Source organism: Actinia tenebrosa, unplaced genomic scaffold (assembly GCF_029948245.1).
Source record: "Actinia tenebrosa isolate PJP-AT-01 unplaced genomic scaffold, QUT_ActTen_1.0 PGA_scaffold15__27_contigs__length_11533743, whole genome shotgun sequence".
In the NCBI taxonomy this organism is placed as follows: domain Eukaryota; kingdom Metazoa; phylum Cnidaria; class Anthozoa; order Actiniaria; family Actiniidae; genus Actinia; species Actinia tenebrosa.
Genome location: NW_028292575.1, coordinates 11,046,473 through 11,065,941, shown reverse-complemented (window position 1 = coordinate 11,065,941; position 19,469 = coordinate 11,046,473). Strand labels below are relative to the sequence as shown.

The 19,469-nt window shown below is 36.1% G+C and overlaps 2 protein-coding genes and 1 long non-coding RNA gene across 6 annotated transcripts in view; 1 reads left to right on the top strand and 2 right to left on the bottom strand.

The window, feature by feature from the left end:
- Positions 1 to 409: 409 nt before the first annotated feature.
- LOC116290930 (uncharacterized) overlaps positions 410 to 19,469 on the top strand; it is a 25,204-nt gene continuing 6,144 nt past the window's right edge. The window contains exons 1-6 of one of the 4 annotated variants that reach the window (XR_016119828.1): positions 412 to 560; positions 749 to 831; positions 4,793 to 5,033; positions 12,776 to 12,854; positions 16,555 to 16,766; positions 17,226 to 17,342. This is a non-coding gene — a long non-coding RNA (uncharacterized LOC116290930). Of the gene's footprint in view, positions 561 to 748; positions 832 to 4,792; positions 5,034 to 12,775; positions 12,855 to 16,554; positions 16,767 to 17,225; positions 17,343 to 19,469 lie in introns of those variants that run through there. The other 3 variants (XR_004196519.2, XR_016119826.1, XR_016119827.1) reach the window with 3 other exon arrangements.
- LOC116290931 (uncharacterized) lies at positions 8,275 to 11,348 on the bottom strand. The gene is made up of 7 exons (XM_089030210.1): positions 10,984 to 11,348; positions 10,853 to 10,904; positions 10,439 to 10,621; positions 10,244 to 10,313; positions 9,801 to 10,094; positions 9,251 to 9,311; positions 8,275 to 8,962 (listed from the first exon to the last, which is right to left on the bottom strand). The coding sequence occupies exons 1-7, from the start codon at positions 11,296 to 11,298 to the stop codon at positions 8,786 to 8,788; spliced, it is 1,152 nt and encodes a 383-aa protein (XP_088886336.1). The 5' UTR covers positions 11,299 to 11,348; the 3' UTR covers positions 8,275 to 8,785.
- Positions 14,366 to 16,672, bottom strand: LOC116290929 (uncharacterized). Its single transcript, XM_031698053.2, has 5 exons — positions 16,576 to 16,672; positions 16,381 to 16,450; positions 15,937 to 16,230; positions 15,186 to 15,442; positions 14,366 to 15,059 (listed from the first exon to the last, which is right to left on the bottom strand). Exons 2-5 carry the CDS (start codon positions 16,428 to 16,430, stop codon positions 14,884 to 14,886), a joined length of 777 nt encoding a protein of 258 aa, XP_031553913.2. The 5' UTR covers positions 16,431 to 16,450; positions 16,576 to 16,672; the 3' UTR covers positions 14,366 to 14,883.

Here is a 19,469-nt window from a genome sequence, read left to right as displayed (position 1 = left end):
ATCATCACCACCATCATTATCACTATTTTCGTCATCATCATCACCACCATCATCATCATTACCATCATTACCATTATCATCAACGACACTGGAGAAAATCGTTTGCGCATGCGTGCACTTTAGCACGATTTCTAAGAATTTTGAAGAGTTTGAGTGAGAAAATAAATGTTTGTTTTCTCCAAGTATACAAAAACGTTCGAGAGTATACTTTTGTCAGACCAATTAATTGCAAGATACTGTATTAACAATCACAATATGAAAGAATTAGCCTTAAGTTTCAAGCATGGACACTAAGGCCCCGTCCACACTATGCCGGATAAATTTGAATCCGCAATTTTCACACCGAAACCGAAAAAAAAGTTTTCCGTCCACACGTGAAAACGGATATAATGTTTGAAAATAATGATGTAGTTTTACTTGTGGGTTTGCTGTGGAAAAATGCGGGCTGCCTGTGGTACATGCGCCATCATTGAAGCAGTTTTTAGTCGCTGCACTTTATGAGTGATTTTCTCTATTTTTACTCTTCTCTAGAGCATCACATTCACAGAGAGGTTTAAAAGGTAAGTAAGTTGTATTCCTTATATTTTATTTTCTTCTTTTTTCTACTTATTGCTAGTGATTTTAAGAATTGGTCCTCAGTATTAAAGTTAAGCTTGATTCAAAGCATTCAAAAATGTGTAGTTATAAACTTTAAAAGCTAAATATATTTTATTTATCGCTGTTTGTTTGAATACTTACACCACATCAGTGTCACTTCCATCAAGTTTCCAGTGTTTCAAAGGCTTCAGACCTTGGATAATTGCTTTTGGATCTAAAGGATAAGCATTAAAGGTAAGCTATTATTACATCTTTACACTCAAGCAATTTCTTCAATGAGAAAAATAACACATTCTGTTTTGGTAACCTTTCGTAACTTTTGGTAGAAGAACTTCAGACAAAAGTTCATTTTCATTTTCGTTGTTGATGATAGCTAGTTGACCTCCGTTAGCAGCACACACTGCAGTAGCTTCGGTGTGGTTTTTTAGCGGCCTTGAAGAGTTTGAAGGCGGATGAATCATAGACGTACCAATGTCCAGGAATAATACCTGGAAAACAAAAAAAAATGAATGAGTGAATGAATGAATGGATGCATGCATCCATGAATTAATGAATGAATATATGGGAATGAAAAAAATAGGAAAGAATGACTCGATGAAAGTGAATAAATTAATAAAAGAATGAAAGTGAAAAAATAGTGAATGAATATATGGACGTCAGAGAATAAATGTGAAAGAATGATTTAATGAATGCAAAATAATAAAAGTGAATAAATGAATGTGTGCAGAGCGAATGCATGATTAAATAAATATATAGACAGATAGTGTGAATAAACATGGAAAAAAAACTGAATAAAAGTGAATGATAACATCTAATTCTGAATATCAAAACAAAATAGTGAAAAATGTCTTTCTTTTTTACCTTTTTTTGTTAATTTGCACTGTTTTGACTCATAATCTACACATGTAGTAAAAGTCTAAAAGAATCAAATAAAAATGGCTTGCAGAATACCTACAATAGACCATATTCGTGATGTGATAATGTTTTCCCAATTGAACTTGACGAACCTCTGGGGGAATGAACAGCTACTGTTTTGAAACTTGTCGGGATATCATCGTTATACTTTCGTATCCTTTGGGGTACTCATGAATTTTTCGAAGAGTTAAAAACAAAAGAAAATGAACCCTCTAGAGGTTTGTCACGCTGAATTGGGAAAACATTGTCACACCACAAATAAGGTCTATTTTATTGTTGTTTTTAATCTAGAAATAAGTATAAATAACATTTTCGCCTCCAGTGTGTATGTAGCATATTATATCAAATCAGGGGTATAGCAAGTTAGTTAGGGGGGAGGGGTCAATGTACCATTTTCCATCCAGTACACAAGCATATATGTTTTATCTTCAAAGTTTGCCACCATATACACAGATTTATTAAAAAATTGGTTTGGGGGAAGGGGGGGGGGGGGGTTGGGGGTGGGTAGGGAGGTTTTTCCACTGGAGCAGATGGCTGCTTGCTTACCAGTGGTGTAGCAAGGGGGAAGGGGAATGGGGTAGGCAGCCCCCTATGAACTTTTACTTAATCTGTGGATATGGTGTGAATGTCTAAAGATGAAACCTGTACGTGTGTGTTTTGGCAGGAAAATGGTACATTCCCTCCTCCCCCCCCCCCCCTCCATGACCAACCCCCCCCCCCCCCCCCTCCTCCATGACCAATACCTCACTATGTCACTGCTGTTTATCAGCAAACCATTAAAGAAAGAAAAAAAATTTTCAATTTTATAAATAAATAAGAAATAAGATCTTTTCTCACCTCAAGCTCATAGTGTTCTCCTCCATTTTTGTGCCCAAATGCTGACGACCCTGCTGATGCCTTAGTCTCATTAAGCAGCTCACAAATCATCGCCTCTCTTTCATTCCTGTATGTATTGACTGAGAAACAACTGGCTGTCTTCGCACACTCTTTTTGGCACTCAGTTGGACTGGATTCCAGGGTTCTAAAAATTCCGTACCCCAGCCTTTTGTGGTAGTGGCGTGAAGAGGTGAAACCAAAACTTGCTTGAGCATGCACAGCCCTGAGAACCAGTCCGCTGACCAACAGTATCGTAAATATTAGGTCTGTCATCTAAAATTTAAAAATCTAAGATTTCAAAATGTCAGTAAATTCACCTTTTCGGCGCTTGCCGTCACGGGGTATAAATTGTCTTAGATTGTGTTACGGCCACCAAAAAGTTCGGACATTGTTCTCGAATTTCCGTACAAATGTACTGACTCTAAAAGAACTATTTACTTGGTTAATGTTTAGTTAGTTCTCTAAATACAAGTGAATGATCATTTTTCTAGCTTGATTGAAGCTTTTGTTACTGTTGTTAAGATAGCTAACTAAAGAAATCTACCTAAATTTTCTCTTCAAAGTCAGTGAATTTGTATGGAAATCCGAGAACAATGTTCGAACTTTTTGGTGACCGTAACACAATCCAAGCTAGCGCCGAATAGGTGAATTATACAACACCTGTTATAGTCAAGTACCGACTTTGTAGGTGCGTTAAAACTGTAATCAGTTATTCAGTAGTAAAACACAAAATAGCCCATCTAGGGATTTAGGCAGCTTGGTGTTAAACTATCATAGATATGAGATTTTTGCCCAATATTATAAAAATAAAGATATTGAACAAATTTGATCGAACTGTTCAGCCAAAATACACTGACATACCTATGAATTTCAAAAGTCAAAACTTGCTCGAATTTGATATATCTGTTCACTTTTAAAAATTTCTTCACTCCTCAGAGATTTTTTTTTTCTTCTTTTCTTCTTTTCTTCTTTTCTTTTTTTTTTTTTTTTTTTTTTTTGTTTTGTTTTTGTTTTTTTGTTTTTGTTTTTGTTTTTTTAATTTTGTTTAAGAGGTTAATTAAATGCGCTATTTTCTTGATTTGGTTCGTCTTTTCCCGCTTGTGTTAATTAAAAGAATAATAAAAATCTCTCATTTGTTACACCAGGCTGATTATTTTGTCTGACGTGGGCCTGCTTTCACTCACACTCACTACCACTACATTTACTATTTTATGCACATAACACTCGACTCACATGTTGATTTTTACGGAGGAAGGAAAACCAGAGAAAAATCCCCTGTAGCAAGAGAGAGAACGATACCTCAAAAACTCAATGAATTCACGTATCGTGTTTCCTTCTAAATACAAGATATACCGCTTTGAAAACGTTGCCAATTAACTCCTAACCACTGAATCGATCAACAGCAGGTGCCTGGGTTATTCCTAATTATAGATTTGAACTTTACCGAACTCTCGGTTTCTTCAGTAAGTAAAGTTGTTTTTTGGTCCTTTCCTGTGCTCATAGGGTTTATATATGTATATATAACTTTATTTTCTCAAGGTTTTTTTACGGTTTCTACGATTTTCCTCCCTCCACAATAATCAACTTCCAATCATTGACAATCATCTATGATGAGGACCACAAGTTTTTTAGCCACTGGCTATCAAGTGTTACCCTCGTAAAGCAAATACTATTTGTTTCATTTTGAATATTTGGTTTGGTATTATATAAATGTTTTCTTAATTATTTTTGCCCAATAATCAGAATCTCTACATCTGTTTCGACTTCTCTCTATCCAGCGTAGCTTTAGCTTTTAAATACCCGTAAAAGGAGCATTGATAGATACAGTAGTCTGAGTGAGTAAAGGTCGCACTATTCGAGTGCTTTACACATAAACGATTAACCCCTGGCTCGGGAGAATTGGCCGAAGTAAAAAATTAGCTTTAACGTTTTGCTTTTGCCTAAAAAGTTTGGATCAAAAATTCGAGTGTAACTCAGTGGGCGCCCACCCGCTTTGGGTGACACTAAATGGAACTTATTCTAAGTTTTTCTCCTTTTCTTCCAAGTTCTTTTTCATCTCAAAACTACTAACGTATATCAAAGCGCCTCCAGTTTCGAGATCTCCAAAATAATAAACATTTGGAATAAATAAAAAGATTAATTAATATAAATAAGTAAGATAAAATCTTGCGGGCAAAAAATTTGCAATTTAATTTCTGTATTGCTGCCCAGACATAGACGAGATATCTTCGCTGGGACAGGCCTTCGCTGAAACGAGCTCGTTTTGATGTTGTCTCTGCTTTTTGTACAGAAAACATGCAATAAATATAAATAAGATAACATCTGGTAGGCAAAAAAATCTGCAATTTAATTTCTGTATTACTGGGACAAGTTTGTTTTGATGTTGTCTCTGCTTTTTACACAGAAAACATGGGTATCATACGCTGCTAATCCGTCGCCTCTCATCGTTGTCCTGTGTTGGATTCCTGGACAAGTCTTCACATGCGAGTATTATACATGTTTCTTGGCTGCATTGATGATTCGCAAGTACGTCCCCTACACGATTTCCGGCTTAAAAGTACCATCCCCCTAACTTTACTGTGAAGTCTAATATTCATGTAACCCTGATCGTCAAAAGTGCATCGAAATTTGGTGTTCAATAAAAGGTACGAAAATAAAATCAAATAATGGCAAGTTTTTTTAATGGAAACGCAGTAGAATTGCTGCTAAGTTGAAAACCGTAAGCTTATTTATCTTCTTTTTCTACTTTACTTACCTTAAAATGTTGGCCAACAAAAGTATAAAACCGTGTCTCTGTCATCCAGCATTCAACTAATTACTGACAGGTTTTCGTGAACAATTAGTTTATTATACACTTTGGGATAGTTAACAAAGTCATTTAGGATTGGCTAATCACTGTTCAGGTTATTTTAGCAGCACCAATAATAGAAAGATTAAAGGTGTTTATTCCCGCAAACGGAAAATTTCACCACATTTCCTTCGTTTTCCTGTGTTTTTTTTTTTTTTTTTTTTTTTTTTTCCACAAATCTTTTCACCAAAGAAAAATATTCTTTTGTTTATCCACTACCTGCAGATATTTTCCTATTCTTTTTCATTAATTCTAGAGCCGAATATTTTGGTTCTTAACTGACTTTCACGTTTCCCGTTAGCAAGATGCTTAAACTATCTAACAACCAAGCCTAGAAAGTAACTGTAATGTAATAAAACAGTTTTGGTTTTGGACCAATAAAATGATTCATGCGTTTAGTGATAAATAAACAATTGCCATGACAATCAGTATTTCCCTCATAAAACCGGTTCCAAAGTATTTTGGGATTTTCCATTTTAGAAAATTAGCAGCGATTTGTTATCATCATCGCAGGTTTATGTTAACCATGGCAATCGAATTGATTTTTTTGGTTGATTTTTCTGTACAAATGTTTTTGCACTTCATTTTGAAACAAAAACTTTAGGTATTATCTCCATCATGTCATTTGAAATTTCATTTGAGTAGTTTTTATTGGAAAAAAATGAAGCATTCTGGTGGAAGGTATGCTTCTTGTCATCCGTTCAGTCCACGGCAATGCTCAAAAATTTTGAGCACTCTGATGGAAGGTCGTGCTTCTTGTCATTCTGTCCACGGGAATGCTCAAACATTTTGAGCACTCTGATGGAAAAGAATGACCAAGCATTTTAAAATAAAAGGTTTAGAAAGTAAACTTTTATATGGATAAACTATTATTGATGTGACAAATAGACCCTTCCACGGCTTTTTCAACTTTTCCACGACTCTTTCAACTTTTACATGGACTGATTAAGATTCCACCGGAAAAATGCTGGAAAAACAACCTCAATTATCAATTTACTGGTTTTACTAGCTTAAAACATTAAAACATGCACTACGATGATATGAAAAGACGAACATTTATTGAGTAAAACACAAAAAGCAGGAGTAAAAAAAGTGCAATATAAAACACTCAAATGCTAAGGTAAATCTCCAGGTTAAATAGTAAGCTAAGCGATAGTAAGCTAAATTAAACTAAAAATCGTTTCTCACGAGAACCGGTAGATTTCCGAGGTGCAGCACTACTGCCCAACTAAATTCTTTTATTCAAAAAAGGATATCTTTAAAACAATTCCGTCTTATTTAACTATTTTTGCGAGAAAAACACACCTTTGTTTACATTATTATGCATGCATGGTGAACGAAGATCTTCCTTTTCAAATGATTATATTTCACTGGTATTCCATTCAATTTGCTTGATAAGGCCTTCTTTTGCTTCTGGTAAATGTCACGAATTCAATTTTACGATTAAAGTAGCTTTCAAGTACTGAAAAACGCTGCATTTTGCAGCTGATTTTCAACGATTTAGTCACCACTTACTTTGCAGATGATGCAATGTCGATCAGAGGTCGATCACGAATTCAAGGAAAACCAGTTTTACTAGATTTTGTCTGTTAGCCAATCAAAAGCTGCGACAGGCTCACGAATCAAACAACTGATAAAAACTTGGTTTTTGAGTTGAAGTCATTCAAACTAAAAACTGTGCAACGAAGCTTCAAAACTACTACGAGTGATTACTGGAAAGTTTTGGTTCAAAAATCATCATTATCGATAGAAGGAAGTATGAAGGAGTTCAAGTGGCAAAGTCATAACAAAAAAACTGGTTTTGTGCTACATTTGAGGATGTAAACAAAGCGAAAATCATTGAACTTAAAACAAGAAACTTCCAGATCACAACTCAACTATTATTGGAGAAAGTTTCGGAGGAATTTTATCATTGTTTTATATCAGGAACATTTCTTTTTTCTATTTTCATTGCGGTAAAAATACAGCCCATGTAAAAACAAGACTCTTCATATAGATAACCAAATATCTTTATGTAAAAAAGAAGTAAAAGTAAGATTATATTTTGCTTACCATTTTTTAAAAAACCAGTTTCAAGTCTGTTTTGCAATGTCGATTTGTCCTTAAAAAGTTCGGAAATCTTCAAAATTTGGATTTTAATGAAAGACATCCAAGGTAAATTTCACTAAACCTGATATTTTATTGGATTATCTGTAATTATCTTTCGTTTTTCAAGTAAAAATAACCAGGAATTCAAAGCGTAATTTTCGTAAACATCCAAATACATATGTAATTTGTTTGCCTTGAGAATGCTCAAAAATTTTGAGCATTCCCATGGACATACATTGTATTTTTATCTTAATTCTATGGTGCCTTGAGTATGCTCAAAAATTTTGAGCACTCCCATGGACATGCATTGTATTTTTATCTTAATTCTATGGTGCCTTGAGTATGCTCAAAAATTTTGAGCCATGTGGTGGTAAAATGTATCATATAATGCCAAATAGCTTGTATAGGAGGATTTATACAGCTTGTTTAGTGATAAAAAAGCATACAGATGGACGTGAAGGATTAAAAGTGTTAATTTTAGGCCAGTTTTAACATTGCATTTACAAAAAACACTGAACCGTGTCTTCTCACACTGTTTTGTAATCATGGCAAGCGATCACTGAAAAACCCTTCATTTTGTTTATCCTTATCTATGCCTTCATAATGTACATATTGTAAACACAGATATTTTGCGTGTTGATTAAAGTAAAGGAGAACCATACTTGCGTATTGCCTATTTATTGAAGTAGCTTCCAAAGTGCCTCTCTTAGGTTTTCAAACCAAAAAAATTAAATTTTCGCTGAAGTTTGCTAGTGTTTAAAAAAATTGATAAACAACGAATGGCAGTTCATCCATTGGCATGCTAGTTTGGCTAATAAGACCATTCTAATTCATTATTTTCTAAAATGGAAAATCCCAAAATACTTTGGAACCGGTTATAAGTGTTTTGGAGACTTTCTGTTGATTGTATCACAGTTAATCTTTGTATAACTAATATTTATCGTGTATAACTCTTTTGTGATTGTTGAATACAGTTTATTACATCGCTAAGAACTATAGCTCAATTACTTACGATTTTCACAATAATTCAGTTCAGTTTAGTCCATTTTTCACAAAACTATTGCACTTGCATCTCACCATTGCGACTCGGGTTTGATTCCCGGACTTGTGGACTCTCGTCCTGTAGTGATTCAATGGATTCTCTCCGTGGTATCCGTTTTTTCTTTACTCCCTCTATAAAAACTAACTTCTAAATTCCAATTCAATCATGGAACGATTGCCACAACTTTGTTAGTCACTAGCTATTAAGTGCTACTTCCTCAAAATAAAGACAAAATATAAATGTGTTCTCAAAAACGAATTTTGTGCAAACCAGGATCCTGTGCGTGTTACTTATAATAAATGAAATATCAGTCAAATGAATTGATCTCACCATGCAATTTATACAATTAACAATTATTTGCCGAAGGCGAAGATAACGAAACGATGGCCGCGAACGTCGTTAATCAACGAGTGAACCAGTTAAACCGGTTTTTTGCAGATAAACTGTAGTTTCCGGTCACATGGTACTTCTTCCCACTGATATGTCCCCCAGGCCCTCGCGGAAAAGCAATTAGTCTTTGGCTGAGAGACTGGTACCATGTTTCCGGTAGGTTTGAGGGGCTCCGATCCAAATTCTCGGGTCCAACAACGTTGCATCTGGTTTATTTTGAAAATGGGATAAAAGAGAATCAGAAGGATAACATACAGTAATGTCTACAACGTTTATTAGGATTACCTGCCTGCCTGCCTGCCTGCCTGCCTGCCTGCCTGCCTGCCTGCCTGCCTAAAAAACACGAGGAGTTCTCGCAGCCATCCCTTCATGACATGATCAGAATCTCCCTTAAAACCAACATCGAACACAGAACGAGTAGGCACCGGGAGATCTAACTCTGATGTGTCTAAAGTTTTCTGATAGACCTTCAATCCATCTTGATAGCCCGTTACCTGTTTGGCCTCTCTGTTCCACACATTAACGATGTGGGTCCATTTGTTTAAAACGACTTTCCTTTTAAGAAAATATAAGGAGAGATACTAAGCAAAAAGAAGCGAGGGAATACAGATCTGAAGACACTGGCAAACGGGTACATTTTGTGGAAAGATAAGAATTGACCGGTGATGGTGAATGATGATGATGATGATATTTGTGACTAATGATGATGACAATGGTTTTCATGATGATTGATGATAATGATTATGATGGTCATAATGACGATGACAATGATTATGAAAATGACAATGGTAACGATGATGATGGGGATGTTGATGATGATGGCATAGATAATGAGGTATACTAGAGGAATGATAGCATGCAATACTTCTATCTCAGGTGTTTAACCTATAAACACCACCTTTATTCTACCTCGGTGTTTAAACCACAAACACCTTTATTCACCACGTATCCTAATCAAGTAGTGGTCCCGGTTACGGTAACAAGATCACAATATACTGACCCAAAATTCACGCGAATTATGAAATACTCAAGGTTTTTGCTTACCCTCCAACGACTACAAAGAGGTCGGCATTGTCATTTGATTTTCTTCTACCAGTTAACACTAGGGCGCCGTTAGTAAAGACGCCCATGTGAAAGATGTATGGCTTGTGCCAATAGCTGTAGAAATAATACGAGTAACTGGGGAAACTATCCAGCTTCACCCATAATGAAATACTGAAGGTCATTGTACTGATGCCCCAGGCTGGTGTAGTTGCGTATGAGCCTGTAATGCCTGTAAAGTGCAGGGCAGCAGACTTATTGTAGTCGTCCTCCTTGGCAACAAGACTTCCAAGTAAACTGCCAAAGAATAGAAGGAAAAAGGGACTAGTTTATGACAAGCCTTCAAATTAGCATCAAAGCCGAAGCAAGGCTATCTTACAGATCATATTTTGAATTAGCGTGTTAGGTCTTCTGTGGGATGGTAAACTCGAGAAGAAAAAACTTACCTCACATCCGGGTCAGATCCATCTAGTTTCCAGTGCTTGTATGGTTTCATTGTGTCTTTGATGAGAAACTCTACTCGCGAAAAAAGAAAAACAACAAATTGAGATTCGTATTCTTTTTTTAACGTGTTTCTGACTCTTTTTTCTTCCTCCCTTTATGTTTTGGCGGGAAAACAGAGTTGGAGGATGACCCCTCACCTCTTTTAGACTCCTGCTCCCTGAGGTACAACTCGGTAACAAATTTGTTTTCATCGTCGCTGTTGATGGTGGCCAGACTTCCTCCGTTAGCTGAACATACTGCACTGGCTTCTGTATAGTTTTTCTTTAACTCAAAAAGTTTGAACGCAGATGAACCCAACTGGTACCAGTTGCCAGGCAACGCTGATGATGTAAGCAAAATAAAAATAACTCTTAGTCCACACTTGTTAAATTTTGTTTCATTCAATGTAGGAATGTGGGGGAATCACCCCCATCACCTTAAAAACCACACAGTAAAAATGATCCTACACACGATATTTTCAAAATATTTGGGAAAATAATCATGGCCAATAAGGGAGATGTAAACACTCTCCCTTCACTTGCCCTGCAAATTCTAACATTTAGCGCTTTTACCTTTTCTGGTTTTTCCTGCTTCGCACGACGCAGTTGAACAAGAACCTGTATTCTGAAATGCAACAACAACAACAAAATGACGGAAACGAAACCAGACGAAACCACTTCATAATCTCTCTGTGTTTACTCACCAATAACTCGTTGTATTCACTTCCTTGCTTCGAGACAAGACAATCTGGATTTCCCAAAGAACTGGTCGTTCCTTTAATCAGCTCACAGACGCTTGTTTCATTCTCATTTAGGTAAAAGTTGATGGAGAAACAACTCAATTCTGATACGCATGATTTATGGCAGTCAAGCACGTTGACAGCTGACAATGTTTTGTAAATGGAACATCGCATCCTCTTACCAAGTTGACGAGAAAAATAGAAGTTTGAACACATCTTAGCGTCAACAGGAAAGAAATGGAACCCACAGAAGAATAAAAGAACCCAAAACTGAGTCATCCTGTAACTGAAAGAAAAACAAGGTCAGCAGCTCGTACCGAAATATTTTCCTTTTCATGAGGTTTTCTTTTCTGTTTTTATAGCCATATCAAACATTTTTATTGGCTTTTTGAAGCTTTTCGAAGTTGGATTCCTGGTTTGCAAAAGACATGGCGGCCATGTTGGAGGATATAACAAAAGAGACTAATGACAATTCATTTGTTAAATTCATCCAACATGGTGGCTGTGAAAAGCATCGATTAATTTTGAACTGATTGACACCGGACATTAGTCTTGGCATGTTCAGTAGCTATGGTCTTAGTTTGAAGTTGATGATGATGTACATTTTAGTGGAAATGTTGTATAATAGACCAGTTTCGAATTCCAAATTACCGCTGTGTTCCTTGATTACAGACTCATTTGCAGAGGGTTAGCCTCGTATCAGTGTTTAAATATTCACAAATACCAACGGTAAAAGTAAAGAATGCACAACTTCAACAATACAAACACTTTGAAACTCGACGGACCTTGACTGGAACACGTGAATATTCTACACAAAGTCGAGGCTAACCCTGTGCAAATGAGTCTGTAATCAAGAAACACAGCGGTAATTTGGAATTCGAAACGGGTCTATTGTATGGCACTGATAAGTAAGAAACATTCAAATCAGTTGGCCTTGAATTGTAAATAAGAAGTTCAATCCAGATGCCTTCACTCAGATTTTTTTTAAATTTTTTATTTTGTTTAAGAGGTTAATTTTAATTTCTTCGGGTTCGTTTCGTCTTTTTCCGCTTGTGTTAATTAAAAGAATAATAATAATCTCTCATTTGTTAGAGCAGGCTGATTATTTTGTCTGCCAGCTTTCACTGACGTGGGCCTGCTTTTACTCACACTCACTACCACTACATTTACTATTTTATGCACATAACACTCGACTCACATGTTGATTTTTACGGAGGAAGGAAAACCAGAGAAAAATTCCCTGTAGCAAGAGAGAACAATACCTCAAAAACTCAATGAATTCACGTATCGTATTTCCTTCTAAATACAAGATATACCGCTTTGAAAACGTCGCTAATTAAATCCTAACTTTGTCTATGAATCGATCGACAGCAGGTGCCTGATCAATCCTAATAAATGAAAAAAAAATTAGCTTTAACTTTTTTGCCTTTTACCTAGAAAGTTTGGATAAAGAATTCATGTTCATGGGCGCCCACCCGGTTGGTGTCCAGTGGAACTTATTCTAAGTTTTTTTCTATTTTTTTCCAAGTTCTTTTTCATCTCAAAACTGCTATCCTTTCGAAATCTCTAAGATAAACAACATTTGAAATTAAAATAAAAATGATAAATACGAATAAATAAATTAAAATCCAGTGCGCAAAACACCTGCAATAAATATAAATAAGCAAGATAACATCTTGCTTTAAAAAAATCTGCAATTTAATTTCTGTATTGCTGGGGCAAGCTTGTTTTGATGTTGTCTCTGCTTTTTGTACAGAAAACATGGGTATCATACGCTGCTAATCCGTCGCCTCTCATCGCTGTCCTGTGTTCGATTCCTGGACAAGCCTTCTCATGTGAGTATTATACCTGTGTTTGTTCTGTTTCTTGGTTCTTTTGCTCTGCTTCTAGGGAATTTTGTGGGTTCCTCGATTTTTTTTTCCTCTTCCAAAAAATGTATTTGTAATTCGAATATGGAACGAGGACCACAGATTTGTTTGCCACTGGCTGTTAAGGGGTGCCCTCGTAAAACAAAGGTAATTTCTGAGTACAAACTACCTTGTAACGCATTGATTCGAAAGTATGTCTTCTGCAAGATTTCCTTAAAAGTACCTTCCCCCTGGTTAAGTTTACTTACGTTTTGTATTCATGTAACATCGTCAAAAGTGTATCGAAGTCAGGTGGGTAGTACAAGGTACAAAAAAATAAAAATCCAATAATAGAAAGTTTATTTTAATGGAAACGCAGTAGAATTTATAGTAATGATAAAAAAAGTAAATTATACACCGTGAAAAGATGAAAAAACTTACTGACGTTTCGGACTTCGTCGGAGTAAAAGACGACGAAAGAATAGCGTCCGAAACGTCAGTAAGTTTTTTCATCTTTTCACGGTGTATAATTTACCTTTTCATCATTACTGTTTCATTAGAAACACCGACGCAGCTCACACTAGTTTTTAGCTAGTTATCTCTTCTTAGTAGAATTTATAGTAGAATTGCAACTAAGTTGAAAAACATCTACATCTACATTTTATTGTCAGCAGGAACTATACATTAAGTTATCACGCTAACTAGCTAAACGTTAGCTTATATTTCTTTTTATTTGACTTACCTTAGAATGTTGGCCAACAAAATAGAAAACCGTGTCTGTCATCCAGCATTCAACTAATTACTGACAGGTTTTCGTGAACAATTAGTTTATTATACACTTTGGGATAGTTAACAAAGTCATTTAGGATTGGCTAATCACTGTTCAGGTTATTTTAGCACCACCAATAATAGAAAGATTAAAGGTGTTTCTTCCCGCAAACGGAAAACGTCCTTCGTTTTCCTGTATTCCTGCTTCTTCTTTTTTTGTTTTATTTTATTTGTTTTTTTGGGGTTTTTTTCGTTTTTTTTTTTTTTTTTTTTTTTTTTGCGAATCTTCTTACCATAGAAAAATATTCTTTCGTTTATCTACTACTTGGAGATATTTTCCTATTGATTTTTTCACTAATTCTAGAGTCAAATATTTTGGTTGTTTCACGTTTGCCGTTAGCAAGATGCTTAAACTGAAATGTAATGAAACTGGTGCATGTTAACAGTTTTGGCTTTGGACCAATTTTCCGACCGAAAAAAACAGTCTTTAAAATAAGTCATACGTTTAGTTATAAATAAAGAATTCTCATGACAATCAGTAAATAAGTGTTTTGGAGACTTTCCAATAGCGTATTTTTTGCCGAAATTTGAAGTTTGAAGTGTAAAAATCAGTCTTAATTTAAAAGGTTTGAAAGCATGACGATTTTGATTTCCTCTCAAAGAGTTTTTGTTTATTATATCACAGCCTAATCTTCGTACATCTAATATTTATCATGTCTACAACTCATTCGTGATTGTTGAATACAGTTTATTACATCGATAAGAACTATAGCTAAATTAGTCATGCCTTCTTTTAACACGATTTTCACAATAATTCAGTTCAGTTTAGTCCATTTTTCACAAAACTATTGCACTTGCATCTCACCATTGCGACTCGGATTTGATTCCCGGACTTGTGGACTCTCGTCCTGTAGTGATTCAATGGATTCTCTCCGTGGTATCCGTTTTTTCTTTACTCCCTCTATAAAAACTAACTTCTAAATTCCAATTCAATCATGGAACGATTGCCACAACTTTGTTAGTCACTAGCTATTAAGTGCTACTTCCTCAAAATAAAGACAAAATATAAATGTGTTCTCAAAAACGAATTTTGTGCAAACCAGGATCCCGTGCGTGTTACTTATAATAAATGAAATATCAGTCAAATGAATTGATCTCACCATGCAATTTATACAATTAACAATTATTTGCCGAAGGCGAAGATAACGAAACGATGGCCGCGAACGTCGTTAATCAACAAGTGAACCAGTTAAACCGGTTTTTTGCAGATAAACTGTAGTTCCCGGTCACATGGTACTTCTTCCCACTGATATGTCCCCCAGGCTCTCGCGGAAAAGCAATTAGTCTTTGGCTGAGAGACTGGTGCTATGTTCAGGTAGGTTTGCGGGGCTCCGATCCAAATTCTCGGGTCCAACAACGTTGCATCTGGTTTATTTTGAAAATGGGATAAAAGAGAATGAGAAGGATAACATACAGTAATGTCTACAGCGTTTATTAGGATTACCTGCCTGCCTGCCTGCCTGCCTGCCTACCCATGGGTCAATCGGTTACCTTGAAGGATGTTGGCCTCTTCATTTGTCAATGCTCGATCAAACACGAGGAGTTCTCGCAGCCATCCCTTCATGACACGATCAGAATCTCCCTTAAAACCAACATCGAACACAGAACGAGTAGGCACAGGAAAATCTAACTCTGATGTGTCTAAAGTTTTCTGATAGACCTTCAATCCATCTTGATAGCCCGTTACCTGTTTGGCCTCTCTGTTCCACACATTAACGATGTGGGTCCATTTGTTTAAAACGACTTTCCTTTTAAGAAAATATAAGGAGAGATACTAAGCAAAAAGAAGCGAGGGAATACAGATCTGAAGACACTGGCAAACGGGTACATTTTGTGGAAAGATAAGAATTGACCGGTGATGGTGAATGATGATGATGATGATATTTGTGACTAATGATGATGACAATGGTCTATATGATGATTGATGATAATGATTATGATGGTCATAATGACGACGACAATGATGTTGATTATGAAAATGACAATGGTAACGATGATGATGGGGATGTTGATGATGATGGTATAGATAATGAGGTAAACTAGAGGAATGATAGCATGCAATACTTCTATCTCAGTGTTTAACCTATAAACACCACCTTTATTCTACCTCGGTGTTTAAACCACAAACACCTTTATTCACCACGTATCCTAATCAAGTAGTGGTCCCGGTTACGGTAACAAGATCACAATATACTGACCCAAAATTCACGTGAATTATGAAATACTCAAAGTTTTCGCTTACCCTCCAACGACTCCAAAGAGGTCGGCATTGTCATTTGATTTTCTTCTACCAGTTAACACTAGGGCGTCATTAGTAAAGACGCCCATGTGAAAGATGTATGGCTTATACCAATAGCTGTAGAAATGATACGAGTAACTGGGGAAACTATCCAGCTTCACCCATAATGAAATACTGAAGGTCATTGTACTGATGCCCCAGGCTGGTGTAGTTGCGTATGAGCCTGTAATGCCTGTAAAGTGCAGGGCAGCAGACTTATTGTAGTCGTCCTTCTTGGCAACAAGACTTCCAAGTAAACTGTCAAAGAATAGAAGGAAAAAGGGACTAGTTTATGACAAGCCTTCAAATTACCATCAAAGTCGAAGCAAGGACTATCTTACAGATCATATTTTGAATTAGCGTGTTAGGTCTTCTGTGGAATGGTAAACTCGAGAAGGAAAAACTTACCTCACGTCCGTGTCAGATCCATCTAGTTTCCAGTGCTTGTATGGTTTCATTGTGTCTTTGATGAGAAAATCTACTCGCGAAAAAAAAAAAACAACAAATTGAGATTCGTATTCTTTTTTTAACGTGTTTCTGACTCTTTTTTCTTCCTCCCTTTATGTTTTGGCGGGAAAACAGAGTTGGAGAATGACCCCTCACCTCTTTTAGACTCCTGCTCCCTGAGGTACAACTCGGCAACAAATTTGTTTTCATCGTCGCTGTTGATGGTGGCCAGACTTCCTCCGTTAGCTGAACATACTGCACTGGCTTCTGTATAGTTTTTCTTTAACTCAAAAAGCTTGAACGCAGATGAACCCAACTGGTACCAGTTGCCAGGCAACGCTAATGATGTAAGCAAAATAAAAACAACTCTTAGTCCACATTTGTTAAATTATGTTTCATTCAATGTAGGAATGTGTGGGAATCACCTCCATCACCTTAAAAACCACACAGTAAAAATGATCCTACACACGATATTTTCAAAATATATTTGGGAAAATAATCATGGCCAATAAGGGAGATGTAAACACACTCCCTTCACTTGCCCTGCAAATTCTAACATTTGACTTTTTTACCTTTTCTGGTTTTTCCTGCTTCGCACGACGCAGCTGAACAAGAACCTGTATTCTGAAATGCAACAACAACAACAAAATGTCACTCAGACGAAACCACTTCATAATCTCTCTGTATTTACTCACCGATAACTCGTTGTATTCACTTCCTTGTTTCCAGACAAGACAATCTGGATTTCCCAAAGAACTGGTCGTTCATTTAATCAGCTCACAGACGCTTGTTTCATTCTCATTTAGGTAAAAGTTGATGGAGAAACAGCTCAATTCTGATACGCATGATGTATGACAGTCAAGCACGTTGACAGCTGACAATGTTTTGTAAATGGAGCATCGCATCCTCTTACCCAGTTGACGAGAAAAACGGACGTTTGAACACATCTTAGCGTCAACAGGAAAGAAATGGAACCCACAGAAGAATAAAAGAACCCAAAACTGAGTCATTCTGAAACTGAAAGGAAAACAAGGTCAGCAGCTCGTAGACCCCTTGCAGCAGTAAAGTATGCAACTCAATTCGGAGGGGAAAGCATTAGGTTTCCATTCTCAGGACTGAGATAGTTGAAATTCTCTAGTTTTGTACTCCAAATTGAGCTCCTTCACCGTCATATTAAAGGGTCTATTTAGAGTATTTACTACGATATTTTAGTTGATCAAGTCAAAAAGCAGGCTGAAATTTTCGGACAGGCTACGCTTACCTTGGAATTAAGCATACAACAATTTAACAAAACTGTTTGAGTTTACATATAGACAGGTTTCTAGAATATCTTATCTATACAAAACTTAGATTAAACATTGATGATTTAATACCCCGATAACAAATGAATAATTAATGTTATAAACTATGTATGCAATCCTTGGACATAATGCGCAAAAACGCTAAAATAAGAAAACCGTTGCTTAACTTTTTAGTAGCTTGTAAGAGTACAATAACGACAACAGCATTTTTATTACCTTGAGATATACAATAAATGAATTACATCGAGTAGTTTAAGATGGAACCAAACTAATTCAGAGCGAATTTTGGACAATTTTATTCTCGCTCGCTTCGCAAAATCTAGTGCGTCAATTTATGATACTAATTATCGTTGTGAGCCTCAAATATGAGAGTTTTGCTAAAAACCACATTTTCGCCGTTTTCTTCAAAACGGCTGCAAGTCTTTCCTTCAATCTTCCTACATCAATAGACCAGAGCTTTATCTAGAATTTAGTGGAATTTCTCAGTACAGCTCTTCCTATCCAAATTTTGGAAAAATCGAAAAAGATATCAAAATGACACTTACTTGAAAAGTTTCTCGTACAAAACACTTCGGTGAGATGACTTCTGAATAACTGTCACCAGAAAATACAACGTAGCTGAAAAGAAAATAAACGTTGTCAAGGAAACTAAATACGATTTCTAAATACAATTTTCTAGAATCAAGAATACTGGTTCAAACTGGTTCAAAAACGCGAATACTTTAATACTTTCAAACAAAGTGTTTGAGCTCCATTATATGGCTTCAGATTCATTGCCGAAAAAAGAAAAAAAATTGGCAAAATCTTAGTTCAGTAGGATAAGGGAAGGATAATTACATATTAGTTTGCTGTAAGAGTTTTAACATTCACGAAGTCATTTTGAACTGAACGAAAAACATAAGGTCTTGGCAAATAGTGAAAACTCTCGATTCCCTTAACACAACTTAGTAGAAGTGTTTCTTCAATTAACCTACCTACCTCTTGATTAGAAAAATTTCTTGATAAAGGTAGTCGCAAATTGACAATAGTGAAGGGTTTGAACAAACACTATCTGTACTTTTCTGTAAGCAAACGATGGTTATTCATTCTCTTGAATATCACCTGGTTCGTATCCAAGGGAGCCCATCATGAATCTCAACCCAGGAGGGCCGCACTGTTTTTCTTGTTTATTAATATCTCTCTTTATGTTCACAATAGTGAACGGTTTGAACAAACATCTGTAAGTGAACCACGGTCGTTCATTCTCACCTGGGCCCGGTTGTACGAAGCCTGGATAGCGCTATCCAACGGATAAATCTTATCCAGTGAATAAATATATTGGATAACAGCATCGATTTATCCACTGGATAAGGATTTATCCGCTGGATAGCGCTATCACGATTTTTCTTTCTTTCTTTAAAGCTGTGCTCGAATTTTTTTGGTTTTTGTCCAACCCCCCCCCCCCCCCCCCCAAGTTACAATAAGGAGAGTGGAAAACAGGGGGGGGTGGTCCAGGAAAAACTTCATGCTCAAGAGGATAAAAATATTGTTAACAGAAATACTAGTAGGTGAATTTAGAGTCGTGTAATCTCTCCTGCCTCAAGAATAGAGAAGTTGAGGATAAGTTTTGAATTACTTGTTTGGCTTCGAGCCTTGATTTAATTTGAGGCTTTATTTATTAAGTCATTAATTTATTTACTTATCTATTTTTTTATTTATTTATTCATTCATTCATTTGTTTATTTATTTATTTATTTATTCATTCATTCA